General features: G+C 48.5%; 1 protein-coding gene across 1 annotated transcript in view; it reads left to right on the forward strand.

The window, feature by feature from the left end:
- Window positions 1-16,782, forward strand: part of LOC115461309 — a 170,838-nt gene that overhangs the window by 111,598 nt on the left and 42,458 nt on the right. Inside the window, exon 11 of the mRNA XM_030191425.1 lies at window positions 9,179-9,400. Within this exon, the coding sequence (XP_030047285.1) occupies window positions 9,179-9,400 (222 nt within the window). The remainder of the gene's footprint in view (window positions 1-9,178; window positions 9,401-16,782) is intronic.

The raw sequence follows: 16,782 nt of genomic DNA on the forward strand, positions 1-16,782 counted from the left end.
CTAAGGGGCCATTGAAAGTGGCCAGGGCGATGGGGCATCTGTACCCTCTGAGTGAGGAGCACTTGGCCAGGCTTGATATGCCTAAAGTGGATGCCTTAGTCACCGCGGTGACCAGAAAGGCTACTCTCCCAGGTGAAGGAGGGGTCGCCCTCAAAGACATTCAGGACCGGCAGCTTGAATCCGCTCTCAAACGGTCCTTTGAAATTTCGGGCCTAGCCTTAAGGGCGTCTGTTTGCAGTTCATATGCAGCCTGGGCCTGCCTTTCTTGGTTGCAGCAGGCCATGGAGCAGCCTGTGGATGGTGCGGAGCCCCTCATTGAGGTTGCACCGCGGATGGAGTCGGCCTTGTCCTTTCTGGCTGACGCCCTTTATGATCTGCTGAGAGCTTCGGCTAAACATGTCTGTGGCGGTGTCTGCTCGCCGCCTTCTATGGCTACGGCATTGGGCAGCGGACATGGCCTCTAAGCAAAGGTTGGTGAAGTTACCCTTTCAGGGCCACCTGCTATTTGGAGAGGAACTAGAAAAGATTGTCAAAGACCTGGGAGATTCTAAACCCCAGATGTTACCCGAGGATAGGCCGCAGCCTTCTTCCAAGGGTCATGCTGTTCCCTCCTCTTCCAGACCTTGCTTCCGTGAAGCTCGAAGGTATCGCCCAGGTTGCTCTGCTGGGGTTTCTCAATGTCCCCGTTTTCAGCAGAGGAACTCCTTTCGCTCGGACAAGAGATCCGCAGCGGCCAGGTCAAGGCCAGGAGTTCAGGGCCGTCCTCCACAATGATGGGACGCCGGTCCACTCCTCCTTGCCAACTGTAGGAGGACGCCTTTCCCTCTTTCTTGAGGAGTGGACCAAGATTTCCTCAGATCAGTGGGTCCTGGACCTGATCAGAGAAGGATACAGATTGGAATTCAGCGCCACAGTGAGAGACATGTTTTTGGAGTCCCGATGCGGCACTGCCGTCAAACGGGCGGCGGTAGAGAAGACCTTACAAGTCTTGTTGCACCTTGGAGCAGTGATTCCTGTGCCTCCCGCCGAACAAGGCTGCGGCCGTTACTCCAGTTATTTTGTGGTGCCGCGAAAAGGAGGGTCTTTTCGGCCCATTCTCGACTTAAAGTCAACGAGTCACTGAGAGTGCGGCATTTTCACATGGAAACCCTGCGCTCCGTCATTGCAGCGGTCCAGCCAGGAGAGTTCCTCATGTCTCTGGACCTAAAAGAAGCTTACTTGCACATTCCTATTTGGCCCCCGCACCAACGGTTTCTCCAGTTTGCGGTGTTGGGAAAACATTTCCAGTTTCGGGCCTTGCCTTTTGGCCTTGCCACAGCTCGCCGAACCTTTTCCAAGGTAATGGAGGTAGTAGCTGCTTATCTCAGGTGAGAGGGTATCCGAGATCATCTGTACCTCGACGGCTGGCTCATCCGAGCAGACTCTGAGGAGGAGAGTCGTCATGTCACAGCCAGAGTGGTCTCAGTACTGCAGTCTCTGGGCTGGGTGGTCAATATACCCAAAAGTCACCTGACCCCCTCTCAGTCTCTAGAGTATTTGGGGGTCCGGTTCGACACAAGCTCGGGGTTTGTTTATCTACCCGACTCAAGGTGGCGCAAGCTTCAGAATCAGGTCCGTCTGCTCCTGCGGATGTCTCGCCCGCGAGCTTGGGACTTTGTCCAGCTGTTGGGGTCGATGACAACCACATTGGAAGTGGTGCCATGGGCGAGAGCGCACATGAGGCCTCTGCAGATTGCCCTGCTTCAACGATGGTCTCCAATATCCCAGGATTATCAACACAGACTCAAGTGGCTCCCTGCGACCCGACTCAGTATGGAGTGGTGGCTCTCAGACAGCATGCTGCGGTGGGGAAAGCCGCTAGCCCTCCCGATTGGTGCCTGGTCATAACAGATGCCAGCCTGCAGGGCTGGGGAGCTCATTGCCTGGGAAGATTTGCCCAGGGTCTGTGGACACCCGAGGAGTCAGGGTGGTCCATCAATCGCTTAGAACTGAGAGCGATATTTCAGGCTCTGCTGGACTTTCACGAGACCCTGGAGGGGCTGGCTGTCAGAGTTCTGTCGGACAACACGACAGCGGTGGCCTACATAAATCGCCAAGGCGGCACTCGGTGCGCAGCCCTGGCAGTGGAGGCCGCACAGATTTGCCACTGGGCCGAGTTGCATTTACAGCTTCTGTTAGCAGCTCATATCGCAGGTCAGAGCAACGTGCAAGCCGACTTCCTCAGCCTGCATCAGATCGACCCGGCGGAGTGGGCCTTGGCAAACGTAGCCTTGGCAGATGAAGTGTTCATTCAAATCTATGCCAGATGGGGCAGGCCCAAGGTGGATCTCATGGCTTCAAGCGCAAACGCCAAAGTTCCTTGCTTTTTCAGCAGACGAAGAGATCCCCGCTCGGCGGGGTTGGATGCTCTGGCTCAACCCTGGCCCGCAGGTCTCCTGTATGTGTTCCCGCTATGGCCCTTGATAGGGCGAGTCCTCCTGCGAATTCGGCTACGCCAGAGATTGGTGATCCTCATTGTCCCGGATTGACCCCGGCGTCCGTGGTATGCAGACCTCCAGAGGATGCTGGTGGAGGCCCCTCTTCCTTGGCCTCTGGTACCGAACCTGTTGACGCAGGGCCCGGTAACCATGGAGGATCCCTACTGCTTTGGTCTTACGGCATGGCTATTGAGAGGGCACAATTGAGAGACAAAGGCTATTCTAACAAGGTCATTTCCACTCTCTTGCGGCCCGCAAGCGTTCCACCTTTTCCGGAGATGCGAAGGCGGTAGAACGAGAGGACATGAAATGAGATTGAAGGGGGGCAGACTCAAGAAAAATGTGAGGAAGTATTTTTTCACAGAGAGAGTAGTGGATGCTTGGAATGCCCTCCCGCGGGAGGTGGTGGAAATGAAAATGGTAACGGAATTCAAACATGCGTGGGATAAACATAAAGGAATCCTGTTCAGCAGGAATGGATCCTAAGGAGCTTATCCGAGATTGGGTGGCAGAGCCGGTGGTTGGGAGGCGGGGATAGTGCTGGGCAGACTTATACGGTCTGTGCCAGAGCCGGTGGTTGGGAGGCGGGGATAGTGCTGGGCAGACTTATACGGTCTGTGCCAGAACCGGTGGTGGGAGGCGGGGATAGTGCTGGGCAGACTTATACGGTCTGTGCCCTGAAAAGGACAGGTACAAATCAAGGTAAGGTATACACAAAAAGTAGCACATATGAGTTTATCTTGTTGGGCAGACTGGATGGACCGTGCAGGTCTTTTTCTGCCGTCATCTACTATGTTACTATATGTTGCTTATGCTCGGATTTGGCACCAGTTTGAGTCCTGGTGTGCTTCTAAAGCCCTCACACCCTCACGGGCCTCTGTCTCGCCGATACTTGACTTTTTGCAGGATGGTGTACAAAAAGGCTTGGCCTATAATTCCCTGCGTGTTCAAGTGGCAGCCTTGGCATGTTTTCGGGGGAAGGTTTCTGGCCTCTCCCTGGCTGTGCATCCAGACATTGCATGGTTTCTTAGAGGGGTGCTTCGGCTCCGTCCTCCCATGCGGGCCCCTTGTCCGGCCTGGAACCTGGGGCTAGTATTAAAGGCTCTTCAGTGTTCGCCCTTCGAGCCGCTGAGGCGAGCTTCGGAGAAGGATGTGACTCTAAAGACAGTCTTTTTGGTGGCCATTACTTCGGCGAGACGGGTGTCTGAGCTCCAGGCGTTGTCCTGTCGAGACCCATTTCTGCAATTCTCAGAGTCTGGAGTGACGGTACGTACGGTGCCCTCCTTTCTGCCTAAGGTGGTTACAGCCTTTCACCTAAACCAGCCCATTTTCTTGCCCTCCTTTTCTCGGGAGGAGTTTCCAGATTCCTTTGGGCAGTTGCACCTTCTGGATGTGCGCAGGGCTCTGTTGCAGTATCTGCGGATGTCAAATCCTTTCAGGACCTCTGATCACCTTTTTGTATTGTTGTCAGGTCCTCGCAGAGGGTCTCCAGCGTCTAAAGCCACTATAGCCCGTTGGCTTAAGGAAGCCATTTTTTCTGCATATCTTCTCTCTTGCCGGCCTCCGCCTGAAGCCTTTAAGGCACATTCCACAAGAGCGATTTCTTCCTCTTGGGCTGAAACTGGAGCACTCTCTTTTCAAGAGATTTGTAGTGCAGCTACTTGGGCATCTAAGCTCTCTTTTGCACGACATTTCAGGCTGGATGTGGCTGCCAGGAGGGACACGCTTTTTGGAGCACAAGTGCTTGTGCGTGGTGTGGTGTGGTTTGTTCCCGCCCTATCTAGGGATTGCTTTGATACATCCCATCAGTTAATGGATTCATCTGCTGCTGATGAAAAGGAAGGCAAAATTAGGTTCTTACCTTTTTTTTTTTGTTACATTTGTACCCCGCGCTTTCCCACTCATGGCAGGCTCAATGCGGCTTACATGGGGCAATGGAGGGTTAAGTGACTTGCCCAGAGTCACAAGGAGCTGCCTGTGCCTGAAGTGGGAATTGAACTCAGTTCCTCAGGACCAAAGTCCACCACCCTAACCACTAGGCCACTCCTCCACTGTTGCTACTATTTGAGATTCCACATGGAATGTTGCTATTCCATGTAGAAGTCGGCCCTTGCAGATCACCAATGTGGCCGCTCAGGCTTCTACATGGAATAGCAACATTCCATGTAGAATCTCCAATAGTATCTATTTTATTTTTGTTACATTTGTACCCTGCGCTTTCCCACTCATGGCAGGCTCAATGCGGCTTACATGGGGCAATGGAGGGTTAAGTGACTTGGCCAGAGTCACAAGGAGCTGCCTGTGCCTGCAGTGGGAATCGAACCCAGTTCCCCAGGACCAAAGTCCACCACCCTAACCACTAGGCCACTCCTCCACTCCTTGGTAATTTTCTTTCCTTTAGTCACAGCAGATGAATCCATGATCCCTCCCTGTCTGACTTTGTTTTTGTTCAGTTATTATGCAGATATGTTCCCTCTTCAGGAGGAGTTGAAAACCAGTTCTTCAGTTTCTACGGACTGTTCTACTACAGGAGGTTGAGTTCGTCCCTCCTTTGTGTTATTGCTTCTGTTCTGGGGCGTGTCTTCGCTGTGAGGAAAGTTCATGTTATTCCATTGTGCGGTCGAATACTGCTTTGGAAGCTTCAAAATACTGAGAGGCAGATGGAGCTAGCCGTCCAGGAGGCACTATGGTTTTTTAGTGTTCTCTATCTCCACCTGCTGGATTCATTTACTGTGACTAAAGGAAAGAAAATTACCAAGGTAAGAATCTAATTTTCCCTGTTTACCTATGGCAGTGATGGCGAACCTATGGCACGCGTGCCAGAGAGGGCACACAGAGCCCTCTCTGTTGGCACGCACGCCCTTCATCCTTCGTGGCCGCTACAAAAAGAAAAAAAACAAGGAATTGCGGCACCGCAGCCCAGGCAACCATCGCATTAGCTGTTCGGCTCTGCAGCCAGTAGGGGGGTGTCGCCGGCACGGACCTTCCACTTACGCCGTGTTCGCTGCCTTGCTCACTGCGTCATCTCCTCCCACTGTAAGTCTCCTCTCTCCCGAGTCCCGCCCAAGGAAGTTTGCTCCGTCTCCAGTCCAGCCCATCTGGACTAAATGTCACGGCGTCATGTCTTCCTCCCCCTTCGCCAGCACATCAGTGCGTCCGCCACTGGTCTTCAGTGCAGCCGCCGCTCTGCGACTCCCGCCTTCTGCTTCAGCTGCAGTGCTGCATTCCACCCCCGCTGAGCCACCGGTATCGTCGGCACTCGGCAGAAGAGAAGAATCTTGACTTGCAGTTGGAGGAGCAGAGCAGACAGAGCCCAGGTAATATCCCCAAACTTTGGAGTTTTTTGTCACCGTGAAATTCTTTATAGATTAGTTAGAAGTTTAATTGGCAGTGGAAGTTGAGGGTGGGGGTGGGTAGGCTTATTTATTGTCTCTCTTGCACCCTCCCTTAATACTTCCTCACAGATATATACACATTATCTCCTTTGTTACCTCTGGAACTGGGAGGAGGGGACCCTGGAACTCGGGGGCAGGGAGGGCCGACTCTGGAACTGGGAGGGAGGGGGCCTGGAACTCGGAGGGAGGTGGAGGGGGGAAGGGGGAGGGGGAAAGGGGAGGGGGACGGGAGGGAGGGGTGCGAGGGGGGGGGGGGGAATGGCACTTTGCGATAAATAATTAGATTTTGGGGTGCTGTTTGGGCACTCGGTCTCTGAAAGGTTCGCCATCACTGACCTATGGTATGTGATACTTCATAAGTATATGTGATCTTGATTTATCTTTGCCATTTTTAGGGTATAGACTGTAGAAGTCTGGCCGGCACTGTCTTTGTTCTGAAATTTCTGAAGTAGTTCACCAGTTGTAGTTGTCTCAGTCCCTGAAAAGCTCCACTCCAGCCCCTCCAAATGTATTCAGCCTTGATCAGGGCACAGACCATAGAAGTCTGCCCAGCACTGGCTTTCCAACTTAATCTCTGCTAAGCTTCTGTGGATCCATTTCTTCTATTCAGGATTCCTTTGTGTTTGTCCCACACATTTTTGAATTCCGTTACCACTTGCATCTGTACCACCTCCCGTGGAAGTGTATTCCAGGCACCCACCACCCTCTCGGTGAAAAAATACTTCCTAACATTACTCCTGAGTCTGCCCCCCTTCAACCTCAATTCATGCCCTCTAGTTCTACCGCCTTCCCATCTATGGAAAATGTTTGTTTGCAGGTTAATACCTTTCAAATATTTGAATGTCTGTATCGTATCACCCCTGTTTCTCCTTTCCTCCAGGGTATACATGTTTAGGTCAATAAGTTTCTTCATGTACGTCTTGCTATGTAAATCCCATACCATTTTTATTGCTTTTCTTTTAACCAGTTCAAGTCTTTTTATATTCACAAGGCCACCGCGTTGTCACACTGTTTTGTCACCTTGGGATCCTCGGACACCATCACCCCAACGTCCCTCTCCTGAGCCAAGCTTACCAATCTCTTCCCTCCTATCTGCTACATCTCTTTTGGTTTTCTGTACCCCAAGTGCATCATTCTGCACTTCTTGGCATTAAATTTTAACTGCTAGACCCTTGATCATTCTTCCAACGTTTGAAGATCCCTTCTCATGGTTTCCTACTCCATCCAGGGTATCCACTCTATTGGCTATCTTGATGTCATCTTCAAAAAGGCAAACTTTTCCTTCTAACCCTTCTGAAGTGTCTCTCACAAATATATCAAATAGAATTGTCCCCAGCACCGATCCCTGAGGCACTCCACTACTCACCTTGCTTTCTTCTGAACTGATTCCATTTGCTGCCTGTTGATCAACCAGTTTCCTATCCAGTTCACCATTTTGGGTACTAAGTTCAGCCCTCTCAACTTATTCACAAGTCTTCTGTGGGGGACCATATCAAAGGCTTTGCTGAAATCCAAGTAGCCTCTTCACTCACTCACTCACTCACTCACTCTCTCTCTCTCTCTCTCTCTCTCTCTCTCTCCCTCTCTCTCTCTCTCTCTCTCTCTCTCTCTCTCTCTCTCTCTGCTCCCTGCAGTAAAGCTGCTTCTTCTCTCTCTCTCTCGCCATCCAGCCTCTTTTGTCTCTTTCTCTCTCTCTGTACCCCATACAGTGTAGCCTCTCTCTCTTTCTGTCCCATGCAATGTAGCCTCTTCTCTCCCTCATTCTCTCTCTGTTCCCCCTGCTATGCAGCCTCTTCATTTTCTGTCTGCTATTCACTTTCCTCTTTCTGTCTTTGTGCCCCCTGCCATCACTCTGTCTCCCTTGCCATGCAGCCCCTCTCTCTCTCTCTCCATGCAATGTCTTCTCATTCTCTGCCCCCTGCCATGTAGAAAGACTCCTGCCCACTTAAATAAGCACATAAGCACTGCCACGCTGGGAAAAGACCAAAGGTCCATCAAGCCCAGCACTCTGTCTCTGACAGCGGCCAATCCAGGCCCCAAGAACCTGGCAAAAAATCCCAAATTTAATAATGATCAATGGACTTTTCCTTCAGAAATCTGTCCAGACCCCTTTAAACTCAGCAAGGCCAGCTGCCGTCACTACCTTCTCCGGCAATGAGTTCCAGAGTCTAAGTACACGCTGAGTAAAGAAAAACTTTCTCCACATTTTTCATCTTGTGTCCCCTGGTTCTATTATTGTTAGAAAGTGTAAACAAACGCTTCACATCTGTCTGCTCTACCCCACTCATTATTTTGTAAACCTCTATCATATCACCTCTCAGCTGCCTGTTTGGGTCTCAGTTGGAAACAGAACCCGGATTCCCCCAAACAAATTACCCCAACTGTCTTTCTTGGAATCACTGGCCTGGTAAACGACAAAAAGAAAACTACAAACAAAAAGAATCTTATCACATTAGTAATGTTTTGTTCTTACCAAAGTTTGAAAAAATAAGAAACTATCTTGCAGCAGAAATAAGGCAGGGTAATTGGGCTACACAAGCAAAAGGGAGAAGCCGGCAGGAGGAAGACCTACAAGTGAGAGATGGTCAGTGGTCTTCTTGCCCCTTCTTTACAAGAGACTTATGTACAATTTCTCTTAGCTTAGAATTCAAAGAAGTTGGTGCTGTAAAATGTCATTTTATTTTTGATTGAGAAGGCAAATAAAAGATGCATTTCCTGGGACCCAATTGGGCCCATTCTTGTTAGAACTTCTTATTGCACTTATAGAAGGTAAGGGGTCATGGTTCTGAGGAAAAAGTGATGTTCTCACCAGTTGGTTTTACTGTTCCATCTTTTCTGTCTCGCCTTAAGGCATCCAGGTCTCTACATCTACCCTGTTCCCTCCATAGCCCTCCAGCCATAATATAGCGCTGATGGAAACACTGGCCACCTGCTTTCTCCTCTCCCTCTTTGATCAAACAAAGTCATGGACCTAATTATACTGTAGCAGAGTTCCTCTCAGGGAAAGGGGGAGGTTTCTTCTGAGGTAATTTAATTGCTTTGGCCTGAGTTGTGCAGGGGAATGTTTTTGTGTTTTTTTAAATCTACAGTAATAGAAATGTATTTAATATCTTCACGCCTGTAAATCTGTACCCTTCAGATTAAGTAGGTCATTTTCTCAACAGTCTGCTGGGGCTGCCTAACCCCCAGTGTTCAGTGGCATTAAAGCAGGTAGTACCGGTACCCTGAATATTACCTCTGATTGCTCATAAAATAAGGGGCGGTACAGGGGAATGAATAATCGTACTCATATTTTTTATCCAACAGATGATGGATTTGAGAATGACAGTGAAAGAGTAAGAATGTGCGATGAGCAGCAGAAAGAGGAATGGAAACACGAAGACTCCTCCAGAGACAGCACAGATCCTTCAGCAGACTGTGAAGGAGGTATCGGTAGCATAATACCAACTAGTGAGAAAGCAGCATCCCAGACAGGAGAAAGATTAGAGAGACAAAAGAGAAACTGTAGACAACCTGGAAGACTCAAAGGTGAGAGAGAATTTAAACGTGCTAATGTTTGGGAAACCTTTACCACTGACTCCAAATGTCACAAAAGGACACATACTGGTGAGAAACTATTACAATGTTCAGAATGTGATAAATGTTTCAGAGGCATGGCTGAGGTGAAAGCAGTAAATTTTGAGACTGAAATCATATCACGTACCCTGGCATGGCAGTGAAGATCATTACTGTCATTTGTAAAGCTAACTCATTTGGAGACATTCCAGCACTCTACCAAAACCCTCATCCACACCCTTGTCTCCTCTCATTTAGACTACCGCAATCTGCTTCTTGCTGGCCTCCCACTTAGTCACCTCTTCCCTCTCCAGTCGGTTCAAAACTCTGCTGCCCCTCTCGTCTTCCGCCAGGGTCGCTTTACTCATACTACCCCTCTCCTCAAGACCCTTCACTGGCTCCCTATCCGTTTTCGCATCCTGTTCAAACTTCTTCTACTAACCTATAAATGTACTCACTCTGCTGCTCCCCAGTATCTCTCCACACTCGTCCTTCCCTACACCCCTTCCCGTGCACTCCGCTCCATGGATAAATCCTTCTTATCTGTTCCCTTCTCCACTACTGCCAACTCCAGACTTCGCGCCGTCTGTCTCGCTGCACCCTACGCCTGGAATAAACTTCCTGAGCCCCTACGTCTTGCCCCATCCTTGGCCACCTTTAAATCTAGACTGAAAGGCCACCTCTTTAACATTGCTTTTGACTCGTAACCACTTGTAACCACTCGCCTCCACCTACCCTCCTCTCTTCCTTCCCGTTCACATTAATTGATTTGATTTGCTTACTTTATTTATTTTTTTGTCTATTAGATTGTAAGCTCTTTGAGCAGGGACTGTCTTTCTTCTATGTTTGTGCAGCGCTGCGTACGCCTTGTAGCGCTATAGAAATGCTAAATAGTAGTAGTAGTAGTAGGTGAAACGTCACAAAATGACTCATACTGGTGAAAAATCGTTTAAATTTTCAGAATGTGATAAATGTTTCAACACCAAGGCCGAGGTGAAATGTCATGAAATCACTCATATAAGAGAGAAACCATTTCAGTGTTCAGAATGTGAGAAATGTTTCAGAAGGAAGGTTGAGCTGGAATGTCATTATAGGACGCATACGGGAGAGAAACCATTGAAAATGTACAGAATGTGATAAATATATCAGAAGCAGGAGAGAGCTCAAAGTTCATGAAAGGACTCACACAGGAGAGAAAAGATTATTTAAATGTTCAGAATATAATAAGTGTTTACCGGAGGGAGGCCATTTAACTGTTCAGAATGTGATAAATGTTTGAGAAGCAAGGTTAGTCTGCAAAGGCACAAAAGGACTCATACAGGAGAGAAACTATTTAAATGTACAGAATGTGAGAAATGTGGCAGAAGCAGAAGTGAGCTCAAAGTTCATGAAAGGACTCACATAGGAGAGAAACCATTTAAATGTTCAGAATGTAATAAATGCTTTAGCACTAAAGAACATCTAAAACGGCATGAATGGATTCATACCAGAGAGAGGCCATTTAACTGTTCAGAATGTGATAAATGTTTCAGAAGTAAGGTTAATCTGCAAAGGCACAAAAGGACTCATACAGGAGAGACACCGTTTAAATGGTTTCAATGTCATAAATGTTTCGAATCCAAGGGTGATGTAGAGGAGTGTGGTAGCCGTGGTAGTCCACTCTTAAGGTTATCAATAGAAATCAAACAAAATAAAACATGGAAAAGAAAATAAGACGATACCTTTTTTATTGGACATAACTTAATACATTTCTTGATTAGCTATCGAAGGTTGCCCTTCTTCCTCAGATCGGAAATAAGCAAATGTGCTAGCTGACAGTGTATATAAGTGAAAAGGGTGATGTAGAATGCCATGAAAGGACTCATACAGGAGAGAAACCATTTAAATGTACAGAATGTGAGAAATGTTTCAAATCCAAGTCTGAAATGAAACATCACAAAATGACTCATATGGGTGAAAAACTGTTTAAATGTTCAGAATGTGATAAATGTTTCAGAACCAGCATGACCCTGAAAAGGCACAAATGGACTCATGCAGAAGAGAAACCATTTAAATGTTGTGAATAAGAAGGCCCAATTGAAATACTTCTACTACTACTACTTGACATTATAAATGTTTCAAAAACAAGGTGTTACTGTCAGAGAGGAAGGTCAGAGCAGGCCAATGGCCTGGACAAACAACTAGGAAGAACCTCTCACATAGTTTAAGGAAAGCACATGGGACTTACTACTACTACTACTTAACATTTCTAAAGCGCTACTAGGGTTACACAGCGCTGTACAATTTAACATAGAGGGACGGTCCCTGCTCAAGGAGCTTACAATCTAAGAGACAAGTGAACGGACAGTCCGATAGGGGCGGTCAAATTGGGGCAGTCTGGATTTAGTGAACGGTAAGAGTTAGGTGCCGAATGCAGCATTGAAGAGGTGGGTTTTAAGCAAAGACTTGAAGATGGGCAGGGAGGGGGCTTGGCGTAAGGGCTCAGGAAGGTTGTTCCAAGCATAGGGTGAGGCGAGGCAGAATGAGCGGAGCCTGGAGTTGGCGGTGTTGGAGAAGGGTACAGAGTGGAGGGATTTGTCCTGTGAACGGAGGTTACGGGCGGGAACATAGGGGGAGATGAGGGAGGAGAGGTAGTGAGGGGCAGCAGACTGAATGCATTTGTAGGTAAGAAGGAGAAGCTTGAATTGAATGCGGTATCTGATTGGAAGCCAGTGAAGTGACCTGAGGAGAGGGGTGATATGAGTAAATCGGTTTTGGCAGAATATGAGACGTGCCGCAGAGTTCTGAACAGATTGAAGGGGGGATAGATGGCTAAGTGGGAGGCCAGTGAGGAGTAAGTTGCAGTAGTCAAGGCGAGAGGTAATGAGAGCATGGACGAGAGTTTGGGTGGTGTGTTCAGGGAGGAAAGGGCGAATTTTGCTGATGTTAAAGAGGAAGAAGCGGCATATACTTCATATACCGCCTTTCTGTGGTTTTTGCAACTACATTCAAAGAGGTTTTAGAAGTGAAGCCCAGCTGCAATGCCCTATATATAGGGTCTGACGGGGGGGGGGGGGGGGGGGGAATGGTTTAAATAGTCTAAAAGACCCATTTGTAAATGTAGAAAGGGATCATTTTACTGAAGTGCAGAAAGCCTATTGCAGGCTCGCTGCGTGGCAGTTCGGAAGTACCGCTGGTCTGTAAGGTATGTTAAGCCACTGATCTTCAGGAACTTCTACCGCTCCTGAGATCTTTTTCATCCATTACCATAGATGTGGAGGGGCATAATCGAACAGGGCACCCAAGTTTACCTAGAGCCGTCCTCACAGGATGGGTCCGTGAAGGGGCGGGGAAACCCATATTATCGAAACAAGATGGATGTCCATCTTTCGTTTCGATAATACGGTCGGGGACGCCCAAATCTCAACATTTAGGTCGACCTTAGAGATAGTCGTCCTTAGAGATGGTCTTCCCCGGTTTTCGGCAATAATGGAAACCGAGGACGTCCATCTCAGAAATGACCAAATCCAAGTCATTTGGTCGTGGGAGGAGCCAGCATTTGTAGTGCACTGGTCCCCCTGACATGCCAGGACACCAACCGGGCACCCTAGGGAGCACTGCAGTGGACTTCACAAATTGATCTCAGGTACATAGCTCCCTTACCTTGGGTGCTGAGCCCCTCAAACCCCCCCCCCCCCAAAATACCCACTCCCCACATCTGTACACCAGTACTTTAGCCCTAAAGGGTGAAGGGGGGCACCTGCATCTGGGTACAGTGGGTTTCTGGTGGGTTTTGAAGGGCTCACATTTACCACCACAAGTGTTACGGGGGGGGGGGGGGGGGGCCTGGGTCCGCCTAGCTGAAGTGCACTGCACCCACTAAAACTGCTCCAGGGACTTGCATACTGCTGTCATGGAGCTGGGTATGACATTTGAGGCTGGCAAAAAGAAAAATTAAGTTTTTTTTTTTAGGGTGGGAGGGGGTTGGTGACCACTGGGGGAGTAAGGGGAGGTCATCCCAGATTCCCTCCGGTGGTCATCTGGTCAGTTCGGGCAGCTTTTTGAGGCTTGGTCGCAAGAAAAGATGGACCAAGTAAAGTCGCCCAAGTGCTCGTCAGGTACGCCCTTCTTTTTTCCATTATCGGCCGAGGACACTCATCTCTTAAGCACGCCCCAGACCAGCCTTCGCTACGCTGCTGACACGCCCCCATGAACTTTGGTCGTCCCCGCAACGGAAAGCAGTTGAGGGCGCCCAAAATCGGCTTTCGATTATGCCGATTTGCGCAACCCTGAGAGAAGGACGCCTATCTCCCGATTTGTGTCAGAAGATGGGTGCCCTTCTCTTTCGAAAATAAGCCTGAAAGTGTGTTGATTCGGGTGTATATTGATTTCAAAGTAGGGTAATAATTAAGGTGTTCCTCACTCCAGTTTGTATTTGGTTATTCCTAGTGTTTTTATGTAATTGTCACATGGGACATAAACCATTTAAACGTTCCAAATACGATAACTCCTTCAAAAGAAAAGTTGAACGGAAATGACATGAAATGACTCACACAGCCAGGAGCATAGCCACGGGTGGGCCTAGGCCCACCCAGTTTGGTGTCGGGCCCACCCAGCAGCAGTGTCCCTTAAGTAGCTGCTGCCGTCTGCTGGTCGCAGGATTGCAGCAATTCCCACACACTGCCTGCCGCTCAACGACCTTCTTGTATCCGCTAAGCGCTAACCCGGAAGCCTCTTCTATGCCTCAACTTCCGGTTTCTGACCAGTCAGGATGCAGCAGAGGAGAGACTTAATGCTTAGCGGCCGCAAGGAGATTGTTGAGCGGCAGGCAGCGTGTAGAAATCGCCGTCACTGCTGACTGGCAACCCATAGAAGCACGAGGAGAGTTGTGTGTAGGAAAGAGAAAGGAAGGGGATGATAGATGCTGCTTGGGGGGAGAGGGAAGATAGGGGAAAGATGCTGCATGGGGGAGGGAACATGGAGGACAAATGCTCCAAGGGGGGGAGGAAACATGGGGAAGATGCTGCATGGCGGGATGAGAGGGAAGATGGTGCATGGGGAAGATGGGAGGTATGCAGCAAAGGGGGGAGGGGGAGAAATCTTGCATATGAGATGGAAGGAAGGGAGACATACTGCATAGAAAGGAGATAGGGGGCAAGAGAAGGAGAAATGTTGAATATAGGGATGGAGAGGAGGGAGAAAGAAATATTTAACGTAGGGGTGGAGGAGAGGAAGAAATGTTGGACATGATGGTAGAGGGGATGAAAGGAGAGATGCTGCATGGAAGGGGAGAGAGATGTTGGACCCAGAACAGAAGGGAGGGGGAGAGAGAGATGGTAGACAGTGGGAATGAGAGGGGAAGATGTTTGACATGGGGGTGGATGAGAAGGAGGAAGAGGTACACAGGAGCTGGTGGAGAGGAGAGAACGAGGGAAAAATACTGGACCATGGGAGAGAGAGCAGGAGGGAAAAGAGAAAGGACAGGAAAATGTCAGGCTACGAGGATAGTTTGGGGAGGAAAGAAGAGGGATTAGATGCTAGCTAGAAGGGTGGAGGCTGGAAGACGATGAGAATGGTGGAACCCTGTGGGAGAGGCCAGTAGGGGGTGGCAAGGAATTGAATGAGAGGATAGTGATTATAGAGGGTAGAAATGGGGAGTAGATTAAAGATGAAAGAAATGTAGGGCAGGGGAAGGAGTGAGACGGGGAATAGGAGAGCTAGTGGTTGAAAGAAGAAGATGGAAATTTGATAGGTAGTTGAAAAGTAAAAAGGAGGAGAAGAAGGGTGAGAGAGAGGCAGAAAAGAGTTAAAAAGGAATGATCAATATGTCAGAGGTAGGCGTAGTGAGGGAACAGACAGGAGAGAAGAGAAAAAACAAATGGACTGCAGCCGCTCGAAGAAGGAATTAGCAGGTGACAAACAGGAAAGCATAAAAGAGAAATTGGAACCAGCAAGATGGAAAAATAAAATGTCCAGACAACAAAGGGGTAAAAGGAGTGAATATTATTATTACACTAGTAAAAGAGGCCCGTTTCTGGAGCAAATGAAACGGGCGCTAACAAGGTTTTTCTCCCCAACACCCCCCCCCCCCTTCTCCCTCCCTCCCTACCTACCTACATGCCGACGCCTTCGTCGTTCTGACGCCATTGCTCCGCACCTCCTGAACGCACCGTACGCCATTGCTCCGCCCTCGGTGTGTGACGCCATTGCTCCGTCCTTGACGTCATCACGTTTGACGCGAGGGCGGGGCCCCGAGACTTGGCGATTTCGGTGGCTTCACCCGTCTTGAAGGAAGTGACGTCAGTGGCTTGGCTTCACTGACGTTAGTGTCTTCAGAACGTTGAGAGTGAGTTTTATTATATAGGATAAGTATTGCCATACTGGGAAAGACCAAAGGCCTGAGACTTTGGTTCAGAATCTAAAATGAGGGAAAAACTTATAGGCCCATGACTCTAACCTGAACTCCAGTGTGGCTGCAGAACTCATGATCTGTTGTGACACTCTCATGCAGCAGAATGAGGAATGGGCGTGAGTGGGAAAGAACAAAGTGGCATCGTGTAGCAACAGTGTGGTAACAGATGTTCAGAATAACAGAACTGGGAAAATTCCACAGGAAGATGACCAGATATCTCAGAAAGTGTTTTGAGGAAGTTGAAAGAGGCGGGCCTAATGATGTAAAAAGACAATAATGACGGAAAAAGACAGGTCTAATGATGTAAAATGGCCTATATAATCTAGTGTAATTACAGGCTTTAAGTCTTTTATATCTATTAATTGGCTTTGGCTGGTAAAATAAAACATTAGAGAACTCAGGACTTGTGAATTGTTTGACTCTCTGCCTGACTGTTTGGTGGGTATAACTTTGTACCAATAAATTGAGAGCTGACTTCTCATAACTTGCAGTCCTTCTTGATTGGTGTCTTTATTGCCTGAAGCTTGTGGAAAGCTCTGGGCCATATGAGGTCAATAGAAGGAAACTTTAAAACAGAAGCTATCAGGGAAGACAAAGCCATAGCGGAGAGATTAAATGAATTCTTTGCTTCGGTCTTCACCGAGGAAGATTTGGGAGAGATACCGGTGCCAGAAATGGTATTCAAAGCTGACGAGTCAGAGAAACTGAATGAAATCTCTATAAACCTAGAGGATGTAATGGGGCAATTTGACAAATTGAAAAGTAGCAAATCTCCTGGACCGGATGGTATTCATCCCAGAGTACTGATTGAAAAATGAACTGGCGGAACTATTGTTAGTAACATGTAATTTATCTTTAAAATCGAGCGTGGTATCGGAAGATTAGAGGGTAGCCCATGTAACGCTGATATTTTAAAAAGGTTCCAGGGGGGATCCGGGAAATTATAGACCAGTGAGCCTGATGT

Source organism: Microcaecilia unicolor, chromosome 1 (genome assembly GCF_901765095.1).
Source record: "Microcaecilia unicolor chromosome 1, aMicUni1.1, whole genome shotgun sequence".
NCBI lineage: Eukaryota > Metazoa > Chordata > Amphibia > Gymnophiona > Siphonopidae > Microcaecilia > Microcaecilia unicolor.